The sequence below is a fragment of the Mustela nigripes genome, chromosome 9, assembly GCF_022355385.1.
Source record: "Mustela nigripes isolate SB6536 chromosome 9, MUSNIG.SB6536, whole genome shotgun sequence".
Classification (NCBI taxonomy): Eukaryota; Metazoa; Chordata; class Mammalia; order Carnivora; family Mustelidae; genus Mustela; species Mustela nigripes.
Genome location: NC_081565.1, coordinates 1,360,710 through 1,379,415, shown reverse-complemented (window position 1 = coordinate 1,379,415; position 18,706 = coordinate 1,360,710). Strand labels below are relative to the sequence as shown.

The following is an 18,706-nucleotide window of genomic DNA, read 5'->3' as shown; positions in this document are numbered from 1 at the left end:
GGGCAGGGAGAAAGTGGGGTCCCCTTGGCCTTTGGTGGGGCTGGGGGGCCGCTCGTGGCCCGGGCAGCGGCTCTACCTTGGGGCTCCCTGTAGTGGTGGCCTCTTGGGCTCACGCTCTGCCGCCTCTCCCAGTCGGGGCTCCACGGCAGCGGCCTTTGGTCCAGGAAGCAGGTGGGAGTGACCAGCGTCCTGGCCGGCTCGTCATCCCCGTCCCAGGGGCCCCCTCTGCTCCCGTCGGGCACCAGGGCCCCCGAGCAGACGCGGGCAGTGGGCACAGTGCCGGGGTCTGACACAGGGTCCCTGAGAGCATCTGGTGTCTCCGGCCTGTGCAGCTTGGCCGTGAGGATGTCGATCCGCTGCTTTAGGACATTGGCCATGGTCTCCAGTGCCTGCAGCCGGGCCTGCTTATAGCGGAAATGCAGGGGCCCCAGGGTGCCCAGGCGCTCGCTCTCCTCAGGGTCCAGGTAGATGCACATGCCTGGGCGCGGGGGGCGGGTGGTCAGGTCCTGGAGCTTCAGGGGGCCCGGGGAGGAGCGGGAGGACGTCAGCATGGGGGCACCGTCCCAGCCGTCCCGGGGGCCGCCCATCTCTAGAGTCTCAGAGCGGTTCAAGGCTCTGTTCAAACACAGGCAGAAGCTGCAGGGAGAGAAGGTGCGGAGGGTCAGGCCGCGGCGCGCTGGAGCACAGGCGTGCAGGGGTGAGCCTGGCACAGCTTCTGGGAAGGAGCGCGTCTGATGACAGTGACTCTCTGCGGCTGGAGGTGTGGCTACGGGGTCTCTAGACAAGAGGCGGCCACACAGGGCTGAGAAAGACCGAGTTCTGGGGTTTCACCCTGAAAGCCTGGGCGACGAGGGAAGAAACAGATGAAGCAAAGAGTCTCGGACGCGCAGCTGTGCGCGCGGACGAACGGCAGCCAAGACCGCGGCGCCCGGGAGGGGAGCGTTGTCACAAGCCCCATATCTCATAAGGTCAATGCCCACATGTATGAGGAACGCCTGCAACTCAACAATAACAGAAACATCACTTTTCCGTAAAAAGGCAGGAATCCCGACACCAGCCACACCGCAGATGAACGAGGAGGCCGTGGTCCCCAGCGAGGTCTGCGGGGCACGGAGGGACCGACCCCGAAGGATCCGCTCCCAGGAGGGCCCAGAGGAGTCAGACCACAGATGCAGGGAGGGGGAGTGGGGTGCTGGCGGCTGGGAACAGGGTTCCACGGGACAGAGTCCGGTGTTGGCAGACAACCACGTCCTGGGGACGGACGGCGGGGACAGTGCCCAGCAGTGTGAGTGCGCCGATGCCCCCAGACTGTGCACGTAAAAGCAGTGAAGACGGTGAATCCACGTTACGTGTATTTCCCTACAATTTCTCTAAAATGTGGACGGAAAAAAGAACACAAGGAGGAAGACGAAGGATCCACAGCCTTGCCTGCCGGGGAGGACCCGGGGGGGCATCAGGTCAGCGCGGCCAGGAGCCCCCCTGCTGGCCTGTCTGCAGAGGAAGGGGCTGCCTGTGGGTGCGGGTCGCTCAGGTCCGGGGGCAGGAGCCTGTAAGCGCTCACTGAGCTGCACCGACCAGACATCAAGTTTAAACAGGTAAAAACCACGCAGCCTCCTGGGCTGCTCTGTGGACCGGGGCCCTGCAGGGGTGCCCTGAGCAACATGGGGGACGGACTCCTGACCCCTCCAGAGGCTGCCCAGGGAGGGACCTTCGGAACAGCTGCCCGGGCTCCGTTAGCAAACACAATAGTCGGGGCACCTGGGGCTCCTTCGTTTGGGCGTCTGCCGTCCGCTCAGATCATGATCCCGAGGTTCTGGGATCGAGTCTTTTTTTTTTTTTTTTTTTTTTTTTTTATAAGATTTTTTTTTTTTTAAAGATTTTATTTATTTATTTATTTGACAGACAGAGATCACAAGTAGGCAGAGAGGCAGGCAGAGAGAGAGGGGGAAGCAGGCTTCCTGCTGAGCAGAGAGCCCGATGTGGGGCTCGATCCCAGGACCCTGAGATCATGACCTGAGCCGAAGGCAGAGGCTTTTTCCTCTGAGCCACCCAGGCGCCCCTGGGATCGAGTCTTGTCTCGGTTTCCCTGCTCAGCGCGCTCCACCCCCCCGCCCCTCCCCTGCTCTTGCTCTCTCTCTCTCTCGAATAAATACAGTCTTAAAAAACAAAGTACGCACACGGAAGGGAAAACACGGAGATGGAGGCCGCGGAGCACAGAGGAAGCGGGGACCCTGCTGGGGGTGCGGGTGCGGAATGGCACGGCCCGTGAGGAAAGCCGCCGGCCGGCCCCCCAGGAATGGAACGCAGACCCCCCCCCCCGGAGAGGCCCGGCAAGGTCATTCCCAGGTCTGCAGCCTGACACAAGACGGGCAGCCCAACAACTCATTCGCTGCCGCCGAAAGGGGGAGGCGGCCCAAACGCCCACCAGCTGGCCCACGGCCACGCCTGTGCAGCAGGTCGCGCCCGGAATCTTATTTGGCCGTAGAGAAGGAACGAAGGCCCACGGCGCACTACAGCAGGTGAACCCAGAAGACATGCTCCAAGGAAGAAGCCAGACCCCAACGACCAGGTGCTGCGGGACCCCGTTCCTGGGAGCGCCCCCTACAGATGCGTCCACAGAGGCAGAATGCAGCCAGGCGGTTGGGGCAGCAGCTGCTGGGCATGCGGTTTGCTTTCAGGTGGGGTGCTGAGATGTTCTGTGAGCAGGGAGAGGGCGTGGTCCCCCAACACGGGGGGTGGCTCGATGCCCCTGCCTCGTGCACCGTGAATGGGCCATGAGATCCAGTATCCCCCATGATCATCGGCTCTGGGCAGAGGGAGCCCCACCCAGCCATGGCAGCCCATCTACCCACCTGCCCGGGGCCTCCTGGTCCCCCAGCACCATGCCGGAGGTCACCTTGCTCCATTCCAGCACAGGCGACCCCAGGCTCCCGGGAGCTTCCAGGCCCTAGACCAGAAGGGAGCACAGTCAGAGCCCTGGCCAGGCCGGAAGACCCCAAGACCCTGTGTCTCAGCCCCACACGAGCCCTGACCTCTGGAGGCACTCAGGCTGGACCCCGTGGGGGCTCCCCCTCCAGGGCAGAGGCAGTGGGTCCCTCCCCTCCATGGCCTGGGGAGGCAGTCTCTGGGTCTGCTGGGAACCCGGAGGCTGAGCTGGCCAGCCCCACACCCCCACCGCCCCCAGCACCTACCGTGGACTGTGCACAGTGTGGGAAGAAGGTCACTATGCCAGGGGTCGTCTGGGAGACCATAGGGACAGCCTTGCCGAGGACGGCCTCCCTCTGCTTCCTGTACACGTCCTGCAGCCGCTGGTTCCTCAGCTCCAGGGCGCGCACGGCCGAGGCCTTCTCCTCCAAGGCCTGCCGCCGCCGGGCCTGAGTTTTCTGGCGCATGAACTCCCGCAGCGCCTCGGCACTATAGGGGTGGCCCAGGGCCCCCCGGGGCTTCGGGCAGGGCGGCGGCACCCGCCCCTCCTCTCTCCCAGGTGCACCTCCGGTGGGCCTCAGCCAGCTGTGCTCCATCTCCGAGGGCGGCGGGTGCGAGCCTCTGGCCTTGCCCAGGGTGCTGGTGCCCTGTGGGAAGGAGGCGCTCCAGGACCGTGGGCCACAAGGGCTCCAGGCTGTTCGGGCAGGGGTCTTCCAGTCTGCATAAGTGGCCCAGGTCCGCTGGGACCTGGAAGCCCGCCCGAGTGAGGCGCTCCCGGGCTGTTGGGGCAAAGAGGTCAGCTTCTCGGGGGGACCCCCGGGCCTCTGGAAGGAGGGGTTCCGTCCTTGGGCCGCTCCAGTCCGCTGTGTCCTGGAGGCCTGCCCGGCCAAGGCGCTCCAGGGCCGTTGAGGCAAAGAGGTCAGCTTCTCGGGGGGATCCCCGGGCCTCTGGAAAGAGGGGTTCCGCCCTTGGGCCGCTCCAGTCCTCTGGGGATAGGACTCCGGCCCAGCTAGGGTGCTCCAGCAATTCCCAGTGGGGAAGCTGCTGGCACGGTCTTGGGAGGAGCGCCTCCCTTTCAACCCTGCTTGAGGACTCTTCGAGAAGGAGCCCCGTACATCTGGGGTGCCCCAGGGGCCCCACTGCCTCCTCCCTGCTGTGTCCTGCAGCCACAGGTTTGACTGTCCTAGCTCTAGCCCTCCGGTGGGGTGGCGATGCCGGGCCAGCTCCAGCCCGGCCTGGATCTGCTGGCGGAGGTCTCTAAGGATAGTCAAAGCATTTTGGATGGTCATAGGCTGATCACAAGAAGCCAGATGCGGTGTGTTGGTGGACAGTGGCGGGTCATGGCAGACAGAGGCTGGGCTGGGCATCCGGGGGCAGACGGGGGAGCTCTCGGCCGCTCCGACTTTCCTGCTATCTCCTGCAAAGACAGGTGGTCACAGGTGTCCGGAGCTGTGGGGCTCCAGAAGGAGCAGAGCGAGCTCCCCGCCCAGGCACTCTCCACCCTGCTCCCAGGGAGCTCGCCCCTAGGCCCTCACACACATCGTGGGCTCAGGTGCTGCATGGGGGTGACTCAAGACTCTGCCCAGCACCCGGCACAGAGACACCCACTCTAGACTTGGCGGAAACAGCATGAGTGGGGGTTGGTATGTTTGCTAGAGGAACCACTGACGCTCTTATCCTGCACTCCCTATGGTGGTGGAAACACTAGACGGCTGGGGCCTGCCTCCTGGGAGCCTTTCCTTGGCTTTTATTTTTTTTTTTATTTTTTTATTTTTTTAAAGATTTTATTTATTTATTTGACAGAGATCACAAGTAGGCAGAGTCAGGCAGAGAGAGAGGAGGAAGCAGGCTCCCTGCTGAGCTGAGAGCCCGATGCGGGACTCGATCCAAGGATCCTAGGATCATGACCTGAGCCGAAGGCAGAGGCTTTAACCCACTGAGCCCCCCAGGCGCCCCCTCCTTGGCTTTTAAAGATAAGGATTTCTCCAAGTCCTGATGGTGGGTTGGCAGGGCGCTCGACAGGCCGCCGGGGAAAAGCTGCTGCAACACCCAAGGCCACCTCCTCCCTGCTCCGAGCTCACCCTCCAGACGTCCTAGCAGAGCAGGGAGGGCCCAGGCGGAGAGGTACCAGCTACCTAAGTCCACGGTGGGGGACTGGTCTCTGGAGGGAGCCTTGCTCCGAAGCCTGGGGAAGGCAGGAGCGGGCCCGAGGAGGGCCCTCACCAGGGCTGGTCCTTTCCTCCAGGCGTACACACCAACCAACTCAGAATCTTAAACAGAGAAAACGTACACACAGCGGAGTGGCTGGGACCTTCCGAAGGCGGCCGACACGAGGAGGTCTTCGGCCCCCAGAAGCCCCCGGAGACAGGTCACACACTCTCAGAGGAGCTGGGGGGAGCCTCAGCCACTCGGCCTGGCCGAGTCCCAGGATGACTCTGGATGGTGACCTGACTTCTTTGACACTCGATCAGTGGGATAACAAAACCCGTTCCCCACGGCTTTGCCTGTAAAGCCAAGTAAAACCAAGGCCATGGGCCCACGTGCCCTGCACATCCTGGGTCAACGCCGGCCCATCCCAGCAAGGGCCAGAGTCGGGAGGCGGCGCGAGGGCGAGTCTGTACGATGGCGGACCTCGCCCCTGATCGGACTACGCACGGTCTTTGCTGTGGGGCTCCACCTATGAGCATGTCCCGGCCATGGGACGAGGGGTCCCAGGGAGCAGGGACACAGATGCCCACTGCCTCTGAAGCATGAATGAGCTTTCCACAGCAGATGCTGCCACATAAGAAACGTCACTTATGAAAGCCCTACTTCATAATCCCACAGCACACACCACTGCCGGCATCAGCACCCCCATTACAGACCAGGCTGCTGGCAGAGGCCAGAGCAGTGGCCAAGCCTTAGCTATCCCCTGATACGCACACACGTGTTCACACTCACACACGGACATGCGCATGCGTACATGCACAGATAGGCACACACACACAGATGTGCACACACGTGTTTACACTCACACACAGGCATGCACACGTGTGTTCACACTCACGGAGACAAACGCAGAGACACGCACATATGCGTGTGCACAGACTTGCACACACACGCAGACGTGCGCACATGTTCACACACAGAGACATGCACATGTGCACGTGCACAGACATGCACACACGTACACAGACAAGCACATGTGTGTTCACACTCACACACAGACTTGCACATGTGTGCGCACAGAAAGCACACACTCACACACACATAGGCACAGATACACATAGACACAGACACACACGCATACGCCCACATACACACACGTGCACACAGTCACACAGATACGCACACATACACAGACATGCACGCATATACATACAGACTCACAGACACACAGATGGGAACACGTGTGTTCACACACATAGACACATGCTCACATACATGCACACACACACAGGCATACACACACGCACACTGCATCTCCCCCTGAGCCAGCCCTGGGCAGGAAGCTGGACTTCCCAGGCAGGAAGCTGTCCTGCCTCCCACGAAGCGGGGTATTTTTGCCAAGGAAGGGTGCCTTATAGCCCAGACCATGCAGAGACTGACCCCCGGAGCCAGGCAACCAACAGGATCCCTCCCCCACCTCCTAGACCCAGAGATAATCACAGGCCTAGAGTAGCAGGCCCCAAAAAGGGGCAGGGGCCACATCAAGCCATGCCCTTCATAGGCCACACCTGGAAGGACAACCTCGGTCACACCCTGAAGCCCAGGCCTCCAGGGCAAGACCCAAGGCTACACCACCTTGCAGTCTTGCCCTTTGTAGAGCCACATCCCTCCAGGACCTGCCCCCAAGGCCACATTCCTCCAGGGAGGGCCCTTGAGGCCACACACTCTCACACAGACCCCTGGGACACCCACAGGTAAGAGCCAGGTCCGACTCCAGCTCTGCCCGGGATAGGCTATGGGCCTTGGGGTGAGTGACTTCACTTGGTTTCCCCGTCTGCAGGACCACAAGCAGGAAAGTGGTTACTCTCACCGCAGGTGCTGGCTGGGGAGGGCGAGTCGGGGTTTTGGAAGGGACCAGTGGGGTGGGGCTCCCCAGCAAGACTCCTGCGCCCTGGCCCCGGGCACTGCTGAACTGCGCGAAATCACCACCACGGCTCCCTCTGTGGGGACACCACGCAGGGACCCCCGCCCCTGGCAAGGGGGCTGCCTGCTGGCCAGACCCCTCCCAGGCCCCTCCATCTCTGGCCGCTCACCCCCCATTAGCCCGCCAGAAGGGTCTAGGTCGATAAATGGGTCCTGATGGGCACATTTTTTCTTCTGCCGAGCAGTTTAATGGCAATTAATTTTTTTTACAAGAGGATTTTTAATCTGTGGAAATGGATGAAGTCCCCAGGTGCCCTGTCAGAGTTCCAGGGCCGACCTAATCTATGATAAAAAATGCAAAGTGAGGGGCTATAATCTGAAATTAAATATTGGGCTTCATTTTCCTTCGGCCCGGATGGATGAATATTTTATAAGTATTGCGATTTAATTTTTTGTTAACTACAGCAAATTCCTAATTCATCCAATTCCCGAGTCCTCTGGCTCCGACCTCTGACCCCAAGCTCATCTCTCCTTAGCCCAGCTGTGACTTGGTCACTGACAGCAACTAATGGTCCAGTCCGTCAGGGTGACACGTGGTTACGATGATAGATGCAGCCGTGGCACGCCCTCTGACCCCGTGTCAGGCAGAAAGCAGGTCATTTGTCAAGCAGACCGTTAAAATAGAGCAAACCACAAAGCTGAGGGGCAGGAGGAGACAACGATGCAGAAAACTGTGATATCTTGTGCCTTTTCAGTGGGCCTTCTAGAACCTTCTAGAACCTTCTGCATGGCTCCCAACGTCCCTCCCTGTCAGGTTCGAGATGGGGTTTGCCCTCCTCTCCTGTCGCCTCCTGCCCTGCTCAATAAATGTGTTTGTTCCAGCGGAAGGCGGCCGCCTGCCTCCCTCGAGGGCCCCAGAAGCCCGCGTGGAGGAGGAAGGAGATCACGCGTCCCGCCGGAGCCAGCACCGCCCCCAGCAGAGGTGTGGGTCTGAGGGCGCGCAGCAGAGACACGGGCGCAGGGCACGGGCAGAGCGCTCACCGCCCGGCTCTCTCAGGTGAGGGGCACAGGCCTGGAACTGGCTCACCCGTGTGGGCCTCTGGGAGCCTCAGTGTCCCCATCGACAGAATGGGAGCCCACCTGCCTTGGAGGAGGGCTGTGAGGGTCACCAAGCTGATGTCCGGGGAGGGCGGCCACTCTGCACTGACCGCCCAGAGGGGCACTGCCTTTCTCGTTCCCCACACGCCACACAGGGCCCTCCTGGGGACTGCCTGGTCCGGTCCAAGGGCACGGCCCCAAGCCTACCCAGGCTGGACTGCAGGGTCCCTGCCAGATGCCGCCGCCCCACCACCCCAGCCCGGCCCCAGGGGAGAGACGCCTGAAGGAGAAATTCCTTTGCGACCTCAAGCCCGTCACCGTCCCCGCTCTTCTGTGACTCTCCTGGGACGTGGTCAGCCAACGCCACCCCTGCTTCAAGTCCCCCAGAGGGCCCGGAGACCATGGACATGATGCCAGGCCTTTCCTGCCACCAAGGGCTCAGGTGAAAGCAGGTGTTCTGGGCTTGCTGCCCGGAGTCAAACCCAGACCCGGCGGGGAGGGAACGCACTCCCTCCACCAGGGCTCCCGCTGCTGAAGGCCGCGGCACGGCGGCTCCGGGGATGCTGCGGAGGCAGAGCCGACACCTCGTCCCCCGGACACCTCGCAGCCGCCCACTCACACGGGCGCGTGCGGGCTATCCGTGTGTGTGAAGCATGGGGGGGTGAGCGGCTCTGCGTGCCTGGACACCTCCTCGGTCTGGGGCCGTCGCAAGGACAGCCCGCTGCTCGCTTTCACGCCATCGCCAGGAGTGGCCCTTGTGTGGGGGGACCCCTGGCACTGCGGTGACGGCCAGGGTCGGCGGTTCCCCGAGATGTGGACACCAGGACTGCCCTTCCCCCATGCCCTGAAGACCCCCCGCCCCCCCCCCAAGCCCAGCCCCTGCCGATCCCACAGCAGCCCGGGCCTCTGCTGGCGGCCAGTTGTCTCAGCGCCAGAAACCTTGTACCAGAACCTTGTGCCCACCCGGTGAGCGGGGGCACGGACTTCCACCCCCAGGCCCTGCTGCAGCCCCGACGGGCAGACCTTACCTTGGTTTCTGGTGGCTCCCCGGGGGACGGGCGCTCTGGGGGTCTTCTCCCTCTTGCAAGAACTACTTTGCCTTTTGGCTTTCTCCCGGGGAACTTCGGGGGAGGAGAGAGGGAGGGAAGGTGAGCAGGGACCTTCCCAGAGGCCGCCCTGCTTCTGCGCCTGTCCGGCCGGCTCCCTGGACCTGTGCCAGAGCCGGCGGCCGAGAGCAGGACCAGAGGGATACGCTTGACGGCCCGCCCCTCTCCGTGGTCTGCATGGGGTCACCCTGGGAGAGACCCCCAACCAGATTGGTCACAGATTCCAGCATGCCTGGGCCAAGAGGAGGACAGAGTGGCCTCCCAGCTGGGTCTCCCCTGCCCACCTCAGGCTGACCTACAGCCCTTATGCTGACTCCTGGGCTGTCCCGGAGCGGCGACCAGCCAGGCCGGACAGGGGCTCGGCAGGGGCAGGGGGTGAGAATGAGGGCCACAGGGGCTTTGCATGGTGGGGTCCACCTGGCTGGATAGGAGGGGACATGGAGACCCCAAGGGGGTAGAGGCAGTCCAAGTCCTGTGACAAACAGAGGCTGGCAGGAGGGCGCCAGCTGCCCGAGGGCTAGTGTGGCCACCTTTCCCCGTGCCGTTCGGCCTCAGCGTCTTTGTCCGTGGCTGGGGTACGGCTGCCTCTGCGGGGGCATGAGGAAGCCAACTGGCCAGTGCTGTGCGAGTGGGGCCAGCGGGGCTTGGGAAGAGCCTGCCCGAAGGCCTCCCCAGGCCTGGGCCGGCTCCTCCGTCCTCACTGCTCAGAACCTGCCGGCAGGAGGCGCCTCCAGCCAGCCCAGCCCACACGAAAAGCCCTGATTCTGTAGGTCCAGCGACACAGGGCCCTAGAGTCAGACCCACAGACGGGGCTGTGGCGGGGGCAGGGGACAGGTCTGCGTGTGACGGGACAGAGCTCGGTCTGGGCAGAGGACCACGTCCTGGGGACGGACAGGGGGACGGTGCACAACAGTGTGAACGTGCTGTTGTCCCCGGGCTGCGCACTGAAAAGTGGTGAAGGGGTAAATCTTGATATGTGTATCTTAGCATAATTCAAACAGAAAAGACCTAGGCTCTGCCCTCTGCCTGCTTCCAGAGGGTTCTAACACGCAGAGGAAGAGACGTGACGGTCAAGAGTGGTGACCAATGACACTAGATGCTGAGGCCCCAAGTGGCCTGTGGCCAGTCCTGACCTGGGCTGAGCAGTCCCAGTGGCCTCTGGGGGGTGGGGGGTATTTGGGGAGCTGAGGCTATTGGGGTCCCCATGAGCAGGGGAGGAGAAGGTGGGGTGAGGGCTGTGAGCCCCAGCCGGCCTGGGCACCTGGCATGGGGAGTGGCTGCAGCCCATGGCTGGGCCAGAGCTGGACGCTGTCCCCTTGGCTCAGACCGGCAGGACCCTTGGGCTCAATGAGCATCTGACAGCTTAGATGTCCAGCTGGGACATCTAAGTGCATTCCAGACTCTTTAAGTGGACCTCCCTCTGGCCTCCAAGCGTGGCTCCTGTCTGCGTCTCCAACCTCACCCCTTCTATCTGTTGAGTGAAGGAGTGAGCCCAAACCTTCCCTTGGCCCCGGCCCCTTCCCACCTGCACGAAGCCTGCCTACGCACGACCAAGCACTCAGCGCCTCCCAGGCCCAGGGGAGGGCTCAGCCCAGCCCTGTGGCTGGTGTGGGACTACGAGGGAAAGAAGTCATCCATTCTGTACAGGGAACCCCTGGCCCTTTGCACCTGCGCTGCCTCGCAGGGCCTGCCCGCCTTCCTGCCCTGAGGGGGAGGCAGAGGTTGGAAGCCACATTCCAGAAAACAGCAGGCTCGGTCCAAATCTGGGCCTGGCCCTTCTCTGGCGGGGGCCTCTTTAGCGTGGTCTGAGCGGAGTCACACTAGAGCCGGTGGCGTAGACAGAGGGAAGCTGCAGGGTCCGGATGCGTCCGCCCTGACCGCCGCCAGAGGGCCCGGGAGGGGGGCTGCCAGGACGGCCAGGCGTGCAGCCCCTCACCTGAGGCCTGGCGCTGAGGGACCCCGGAGGGCCTGCTCCCCGGGCCGCGGATCGTCTTGTCTTCCACTCCGCACGGAGCCGCCCTCAGGGTGCCCAAGCCTGGAGAGGAGCGAGAGGAGCACCGTGAGGGCGGGTTCCGTGCAGACCCTGCGGGGCAAGGCCCCTCGTAGCAGCCACTCATCCGCCTCCAAGCAGCACCTGCGGCGGAAGCCCGGGGCCCGAGGGCCTCCCACGGGGCCGGAGGGGCCTTCTTCGGCCTCCCCGCCTTCTTCCGGGCGTCCGGCTTGGAGGCTCTGTAGAGGTGGGAGGCACTAGACGGGGCAGAGGTGCCCAGGGAGGCGCAGCTGGCCTGCCACTGGGCCTGGGCCCGGATCCTGTCCCTCAGCAGCTCCAGCCGTGGGCTGCTCTCTCTGGGCTGCCGCCGGGGCCCCAGCACCTGGGGGGGCCTCTCCTTCCAGGGCCCGGGGGGAGATGTGCAGGGCTCGTGGCCCCCAGAGGAGCCGGAGAGGCGGCCTGATGACACCGAGCTGTCCCCATCCTTGGCCTCCTCGCCTTCTGACCACACCGGGTGGTTGCGGGCCTTCCCCCGGGGGCCTGGCTGCTCGATGTTGTCAGACCAGGCCGTGTGGGGAGCTCCCCGCAGGTCACCTGGCTGCTGGGAGGGCCCGGGCCACCTCAGGGCAGCCATGGTCTCATCCTCAGCCTCAGGGGGACAGAGCCCGGATTCCCTGGGGACAGAGAAGCAGACCACGAGTCAGGCGTGGAGACCCGGCCGTGCTGAGCAGAGGGGCATCTCAGAGCGTGCGGCCCTCCAGCCCCCGCCCTGCTCCCTCGCCCTCCTGTCTCAGGGTGCTCACAGCCGAGAAAGTTGGGGGGCTGATAAAACGCCCCCAGGCAGGGCAGTGCCATGACCTTCTCTCCGATTGCCACCTCGAGCCTTGGAGGCAGGCACGAACATCAACCCAATTCACAGAAGGGGAGACTGAGGGTCCAGTAAAGGCGTCCAGCAGGGGCACGCTGGCCCCCCAAGTCCTCCAGCCTCACGCTGACCCGGCCACCCTCCTGGGTAAGGAGGCCGTCCCTCGCCTCAGCAGCACAAACACTACCTGGCTTGGCTCCAGCCCTTCAGTTGGGGGCGGCCCAGGGTCCTGAGGAGCCAGAGGGACAGGGGCAGCATCTCTGGTTATCTTTGGGGTGGGGCTGGATCACTTCTCCTAGGCCAGCAGGCAGCGCCCCCATGACCAAGGTCGACATGGCCACCGGGCCAGGTCAAGGGCAGAGCCCAGTGAGCTTCCAGTCGCCGCCTGCCTGGGGTCGGCTGGTGCTTTCCCAGGGCCGCCCGCTGGCCTGCAGCCTGGTGTCCATCCCTGCTCAGGACGGGGTGGCCACTGCGGGCTAGAGGGCTGGCCTGCCCTGGTCCCCTGGCCCACGATGGAAACCCTCAGATAGTCGTGGAAACTGGGTGGGCATGGCGATCTGCCGGGCCCCAGGCTGGTGATGGCCTGGGGGAGCCTTCCTAACCAGCTGTCCCTCAGCAGGGTGGGAGAGAATTCTGGGTGGCCTGTGACAGCACAATTACCCCATGTCACTCAGCGACAGCAAGGCCTTTGACTCCTGCCGGGACGGTGAGCAGGCCCGCCCCTATCCTCCAGGGCACAGGAGTCTATAGCTGTGTGTGTGGCAAGTGGACTGGCCAGGACTGGGGGGCGGGCTCAGCTAGAGGGGGGCGGGGGGCAGCCATAGTGCAGGGCTGGGGGCAGAGGTGGGGCTTGACCCCAGGCTCAAGCCCAGTTCTGGGCAATGTCAACCTGGGAGCCCCGGGGAGCCAGCCCAGGACACGGCCCCAGCGGCTGGACAAGAGTCTCAGTCCTCCAACCCGAAGCCTGCTGGGAACCACTGCCCAGGCCGCTGCCTTTGGCTCCTTGGGGCAGCTCAGGGCAAGCAGGCCCTGGCTTCTCAGTTCTCCCTGGCACACGCGCAGGGCATCCTTTGGCCCACGGACACGCTAGCTGAAGAAGTCTGAGCCCCAGGACCCCCTGGCCTGCATCCTTGGCCCTGCCCTCCTAGGGGAGCACCCCAGGCGGGTCCACCTGAAGCGGGCGTCCAGTCACCTCCTCGCCGACCCTGGCAGGGCAGTGTGCTGGGGAAGACGTGGACGCTGTCAGCTGGCTCTGAGCTCGGCATGGCCCCGAGGAGGAGAGCTGCTTCCAATCCCCGCTCTGCCCCCAGCCGGCTGAGTAACCTCGGGTGACCAGACACCCCACCCTGCCCTGCCTCTGGGTATTGTGAGCTTCTGGTGAGTTCACGCCAGCAGGAGAGCACGAAGCAGGGCGGCCCACGTCCATGAGCAGCGGGCTGGCTGAGCTGGCCACGAACGCTCCACTTCCAGGATGCCCAGAGGAAGGGGGTCTGCCGCAGAAGAGCTCCTCATTCCAGCAGAAGGGAGAGCCTCCTTGACGCTTATCCTAAGAGCCTGTCCTCGGGAGGCAGGGATGCCTGGAGATGGTTGCCCCCAGGACAGGACAAAGGGCAGGGCTCTGAGCCCAGCGGGCCCCTGGTCGCAGAGGACATGGTCCCATGTTCAGCCACCAGCAGAAGAAAGGGAACGCCCCAGGCACAGGCCCTGCTCAGAATGTGAGGTTCTGCCCTTCTACTCCAAAACCAGCTTCTCCTGCAGTCGGGACAAGGGGCGGAAAGCGTGCACCTCAGACCGCAGAGCCAGCCTTTGCCCCAAGGCCCTTGACCACACCTGGTGGCCTAGACTAACGACATGGTCCCCCTGCCGATGGCCCCGAGACCACCATCCCCTCTGCCCCGTCCGCCTAGCCAAGAGTCTACCCTGCCCTGGCTGGCCTGTTCCACTGGGGACATCGCCCGGTGAGGCCAAAATGCCATGGGTCCCACCCCCATGTTTCTTCACGATGTTTGCAAGGGGCTGGTGTCACAGAGGGCTGCCCCGGGGCTTTGGGAAAGCAGGCCCATCCAGGAGAGCCACGTGGCCCACGCAGTTTCCTGAGAACTGCAGGGGTTACACGGGGCCTGCAGACAGCTCCTGCTACATGGGAGCTGGCAAGCTCAGGGGACATCACCAGGGGGTGACCACAGTGTCCCCTATACTACTCGTAGAGGCCGGACAACCGAGGAGTCCCAGAGACAGCTCAGCCTCTGCTGATTAACAGAGAGTCTCCCCGTGCTGGACAGAAACCGCAGACCCCTCCGGCCTCTACCGATGGACCCCGCGGTCACTGCGGCCTCCTCCGGCCTCAACTGACGGACCCCGTGGTCACTGTGGCCCCCGCGGCCTCTACTAACGAACCCCACGGTCACTGCGGCCCCTGAGGCCTGTACTGGAGGGCCACGCCCCTGCCTGGCCCTGGGGTGCCTACATCAGCTGATGTCCTGGGAGGCATCCTCCCCAGTGTCCACCTGATTTCCTAGCCCTGCTCCCTCAAGGGCAGTGGGAAAGGGTCATCCTGAGCTGTGGCGACCGGAGCCAATGTCCACGTGTTTCTGGAGATCAGCTGGTGGTCCCAGCTTCCCACGAGCAGGAGAACCATGGGTCCAGAGCAGTGGCCTCTGTGGGAAGCGGTGGGGTTGTGAACTCGGCCGCCGGTGGCCATGCTCCAGAGTCAGTAAAAGGAGAATCCAGGAACGAGTGTGTGACGGTGCACATGACCCCAGCATCGCAGCGACCCCGTGAGCTGGGACCAGCCCAGAGCGCCTGCCCTGCCCCCTGCTCCACCAGCTACCCCCTTCTGGGCTGGTCCCCCGTTGGTTCCCCCGAGGCCTCTGCCTGCCCAGGACCCTCCGAGCACCGCTGGCCTGCGGTGGCACAACCGGCCCCAGTGCTCTGGCTCCTGCTGGGGTGACAGGAGCTCTGTGAGCCGGGCCACGGCCAGGACCACCAGTCGTGGTGTGGGGACCAACAGCCACAGCCTGGGATAGGGACACCCGTTACACAGGTGGGGCCCCCATGTCTCCACCAGCCCTGAGCAGAGAGGTAGGCCCGGCTGGGGGGTCCCCCGGCTGTGGCAGGCACCCCCATCCTCACCCCCCACCTCCTTTCTGGTTCAGGACCCACCAATGCCAGCCCCACTGCGTCCTGGCGCCCACTCCTCTGGCCCCCGTGGGGACTGGGGACACTGGGGGACAGGGGCGGCTCCCGGTAAGAGCCATGGCATGTCAGGGTCCCGTGTGACTTTATCTCCCTGAGAGGTCCCACAGCCCAGGGTCGCGGCAGGGTCAGAAGTAGTGGGGTGGGGAGGGCCACAACGGTGGGCTTCTTGGCCTGAGGCTTACTGTGGAGAGCAAGGTGAGCATGCGCACGCCCTGCCCAGCACCTCAATGTCCTGGGGGCCCTGACCTCAGACCGGTGGTTCCTTTGTCAGTAGAGGGAGGGTCAGAGACACAGTGCTCACCTGGGGGGCGGCGGCCTGGGGGTGCAGACTGAGGAAAGAAAGCCCGCACACCTCTGCCCTCCCCAGCCCACGCTGGCACCTGGACGGCCAGCCCAGATCCCCACCAGTGGCCTGTCCCGTGGGGTATCTGCAAGGGGCAACTCACCAGGGCTCCTGCCCTTTGTCCCGGCGTCAGGGGGCCACCCACGGCACCCACAGCCCCTCACCGTTCAGACCACGCTGCTCTTCTGGCCCAGGCCCCTGCTGGGCTGCTCCCAGGCAAGCTGGAGGGGTGGGGCGGGGTGGGGGCCATCCTCCAGGAGCTGGATGTGGCTTCTCACCTGCCGGTTCCCAGGGCAGCGAGCCCCAGGCTGACCAAGCAGGCTTGGGGACGGGGTCAGTGGACGTGAAGGAGAAGGGCCCACCGTGCCACGGCCCCTGGGCCCCAGGGTTTGAGAGCACAGAGAGCTTGCCGGCCACCGGAGCTGATACGGGCGTGGACGTGGCTGTGACCCCTACAGCTACCTGCTCAGACCCAGCCCCGGTACTCAGCGGTCCCTGCAACGAACACGCCCAGGCCGGCCCTGTACCCAGACTGGAGTCTCCAGCGGCCACACGCCCCACCGGCAAGTCCCCCGCCAGCAGCAGCAGCCAGGTGGGGGGGGGGGGGGGGCAGGGGGGCTTCGAGGGCCAAAAGGAAGCAGTGGGAGGCTGACCCAAGCTCCGGTGGTGTCTGGGGAGACACACAGCAACAAATCGTCTGTCCTACTAGGCCTTCTTGCACAAAAGCACACATTCCCCTGCCGGGCACACCGGACACAGATGCACACACATGCCCACTGCCCGGGTCTGCAGGGCGGGGCAGGCAGGGCGGGCTGGCCTGGCTGCCACAGGCCTCATGCGGGAGTCTGGCCAGGGCGGTGTCCCCCGCCTCTGCCACTCACTCTGCCACAACGGCCACAGCGTCTCCGCCAGCTGCTCACAGAGGCCGAGGGACTCCTCGCAGCTGGTTGGGCCCCCAGGGCGGCAGATGCGAGGGCGGGGAGGCGGAGACACAGCCAGCGATGTGGGGAAGACGGTTGGCCGTCGGGAGGAGGGCACCATCCCGGGCGACAGATGGAAGCCCTGGTGGGCGAGGTGGGGCAGATAAACACCCTGGCCAGCCTCGAGTGGCCGGGTCGGCAGGCAGAGGGGGCCATGCGCGTGAGTGCGGTGGAGCGGAGGCTGCCCGCACCCCCACGGCCTCTCGGCTCCAGCAAACGTCCGCGGCCACACAACCAGAACCCATGACGCCACCGCCCATGGAACCTGCGGCCCGGGGGACCCTGGGGCCACCATCCACTCCTGCCACGAGGGACCCCACCGAGAGTCAGCAGGGAACTCCGCCCGCCCCCAGGCCCTGCCCCTGCCCTCGTCCCCATGCCCCACATGCCCCCCTCAGGCTGCTGGGTCACTTGTGGAGACGGCTTGGGGCACCGCCCCGCGCCTGGGGCGTTCCCCAGGCGACCCAGGGCTCCTCCCTGAGCTGGCGAGGAAGGCATTGTCACCTTGCCCACAGTCACAACACAGAGCAGAGACCTGCCCTGGGTCCTGCGTCCTCCAGACCGGAGCAGACCGGGCACCTGGGGACTCTGAGAAGGAGCCTGTGGACACAGACACACCCCGGGGCCCAAACCATCTTCAGACGGTTCAGAGCAGTCAGCCGGGGTCCATGGGTCTCCTCCTGCCTCTGCCTCAACCGGCAACTCATGCTACTGGACGGGAACCTTCCAGCAGGAGAGGATGGCCTGATGGGCCCTGTACCCAGGGAGGTAGCTAGACAGGACCCAGGCTGGGCTGGCCTCCTCGTCAGATGATGGCCTTGCTGGGGGACCCAATGCAGAACCACCCACCAGCCCCAACCAGGGTCTGGGAGTGTATTCACCCCCTTGTACACATGGGGAAACTGAGGCACAGGTTATCAGGGGAATCTAGTACTGGCCTTACAGCAGCACCTGAGCCCAGAGGCGGGCAGCCCCCTGGGTAGGGCTCACGGGCATTGCACTCCCAGGGGCAGCCTGGCTTTGCCTCGGAGCCCCAGACAGGGAGACCCCTCTTCAGGAAAGCAGGACAGAGAAGGAGGTCTACGCTGCTCTCAGCCACCTCCGTGTAAGAAGGAAAGGCTAACAACCCCCTTCCCAACCTGCCCGTGGCCCCCACACCGTCTCCCAAGACACTGGGGCAGGCCAGGTATGGCTCAGGCAGGGCCCCCCGCCAGGGTACTCACCAGCTGTCTGCGGGGAGGGCGCAGGGCAGCGGCCGGCCCTGGCTCGAAGGCCCATCCACCGCCTGCGGGTGGAGCACAGACACCAGGACGCAGGGCACCTGTACCTGCAGGTGCGCGGGAGGTGGGGGAGGAGTCTGGAAGACCCGCCCTGATGTTGCCAGAGAAACCTGGGAGTCCATCCATGCAGGCTCCTCCTCCAGGCTGGCTTCCGGAATCTGGGGGTGGGGGGTGGGGGGTGGGGCACAGCCTCACCTGCTGATTCAGTCCACCTGGGCAGGGGACACACACCTGGGGCCCTGTGGCTGTGGGGGCAGGGCAGGAGGCAGGTAGGGGGCCATCTCTAGTGCGGTCCAGACTGCTCCCTCTCTGCCCTCCGCCCCTGCCCCCGAGGGACCTCCAGCAGCTCCCCCCAGGCCCCCACCCCGACTTCTGGAAGTGCTGCTCAGCATCTAAGAGCCCTGTCCTGGAGGCACCGTGTGGGGCTGGGGGGACTCCTGACAGCAGGGAAGGGCCCAGTGCGGGGAAATGGGAGGAGGCAGAGCCGCTGGGAAGCCCAGTGACCAAACTCAAAACCTGAGTGTCGCCTGCCTCCTTGGAGTCTTGTGGCTCAGGGAGGGCTCCCCAGGGCATTCACCTTGGCAGTGGAGGGACAGGAGGGTCTTGGGGGACCCCAGCAGTGCATTCTGTGCCTGGACCTGCATGTGGGTCCTGGGGTTTGGTCATCTGGCTAAGATCTGTGCCCGTACGTGCGGCCCGTATGGGAGGTGTTCAGCAGTGGGTGCGGGTCGGTGCGCGGGGGAACCGTGCTGCCCACAGCCCTGTCAGCTCCGAACTCGCACTCCAGGGGCGCCCAGGAGTCCCTCGACGGGCGGCCTGTCTGATGGAAGTCAGGGCCCTCCCCGGACAT

At 64.4% G+C, this 18,706-nt stretch overlaps 1 protein-coding gene across 1 annotated transcript in view; it reads right to left on the bottom strand.

Annotated features, from left to right (window-relative positions):
* Positions 1–18,706, bottom strand: part of CCDC187 (coiled-coil domain containing 187) — a 42,708-nt gene extending 24,002 nt beyond the window's left edge. Inside the window, exons 1-8 of the mRNA XM_059412126.1 lie at positions 18,614–18,706; positions 17,800–18,014; positions 11,335–11,864; positions 11,137–11,235; positions 9,123–9,215; positions 3,192–4,342; positions 2,853–2,947; positions 77–636 (exon numbers count right to left, since the gene is read on the bottom strand). Of these exons, the coding sequence (XP_059268109.1) occupies positions 77–636; positions 2,853–2,947; positions 3,192–4,342; positions 9,123–9,215; positions 11,137–11,235; positions 11,335–11,864; positions 17,800–18,014; positions 18,614–18,706 (2,836 nt within the window). The remainder of the gene's footprint in view (positions 1–76; positions 637–2,852; positions 2,948–3,191; positions 4,343–9,122; positions 9,216–11,136; positions 11,236–11,334; positions 11,865–17,799; positions 18,015–18,613) is intronic.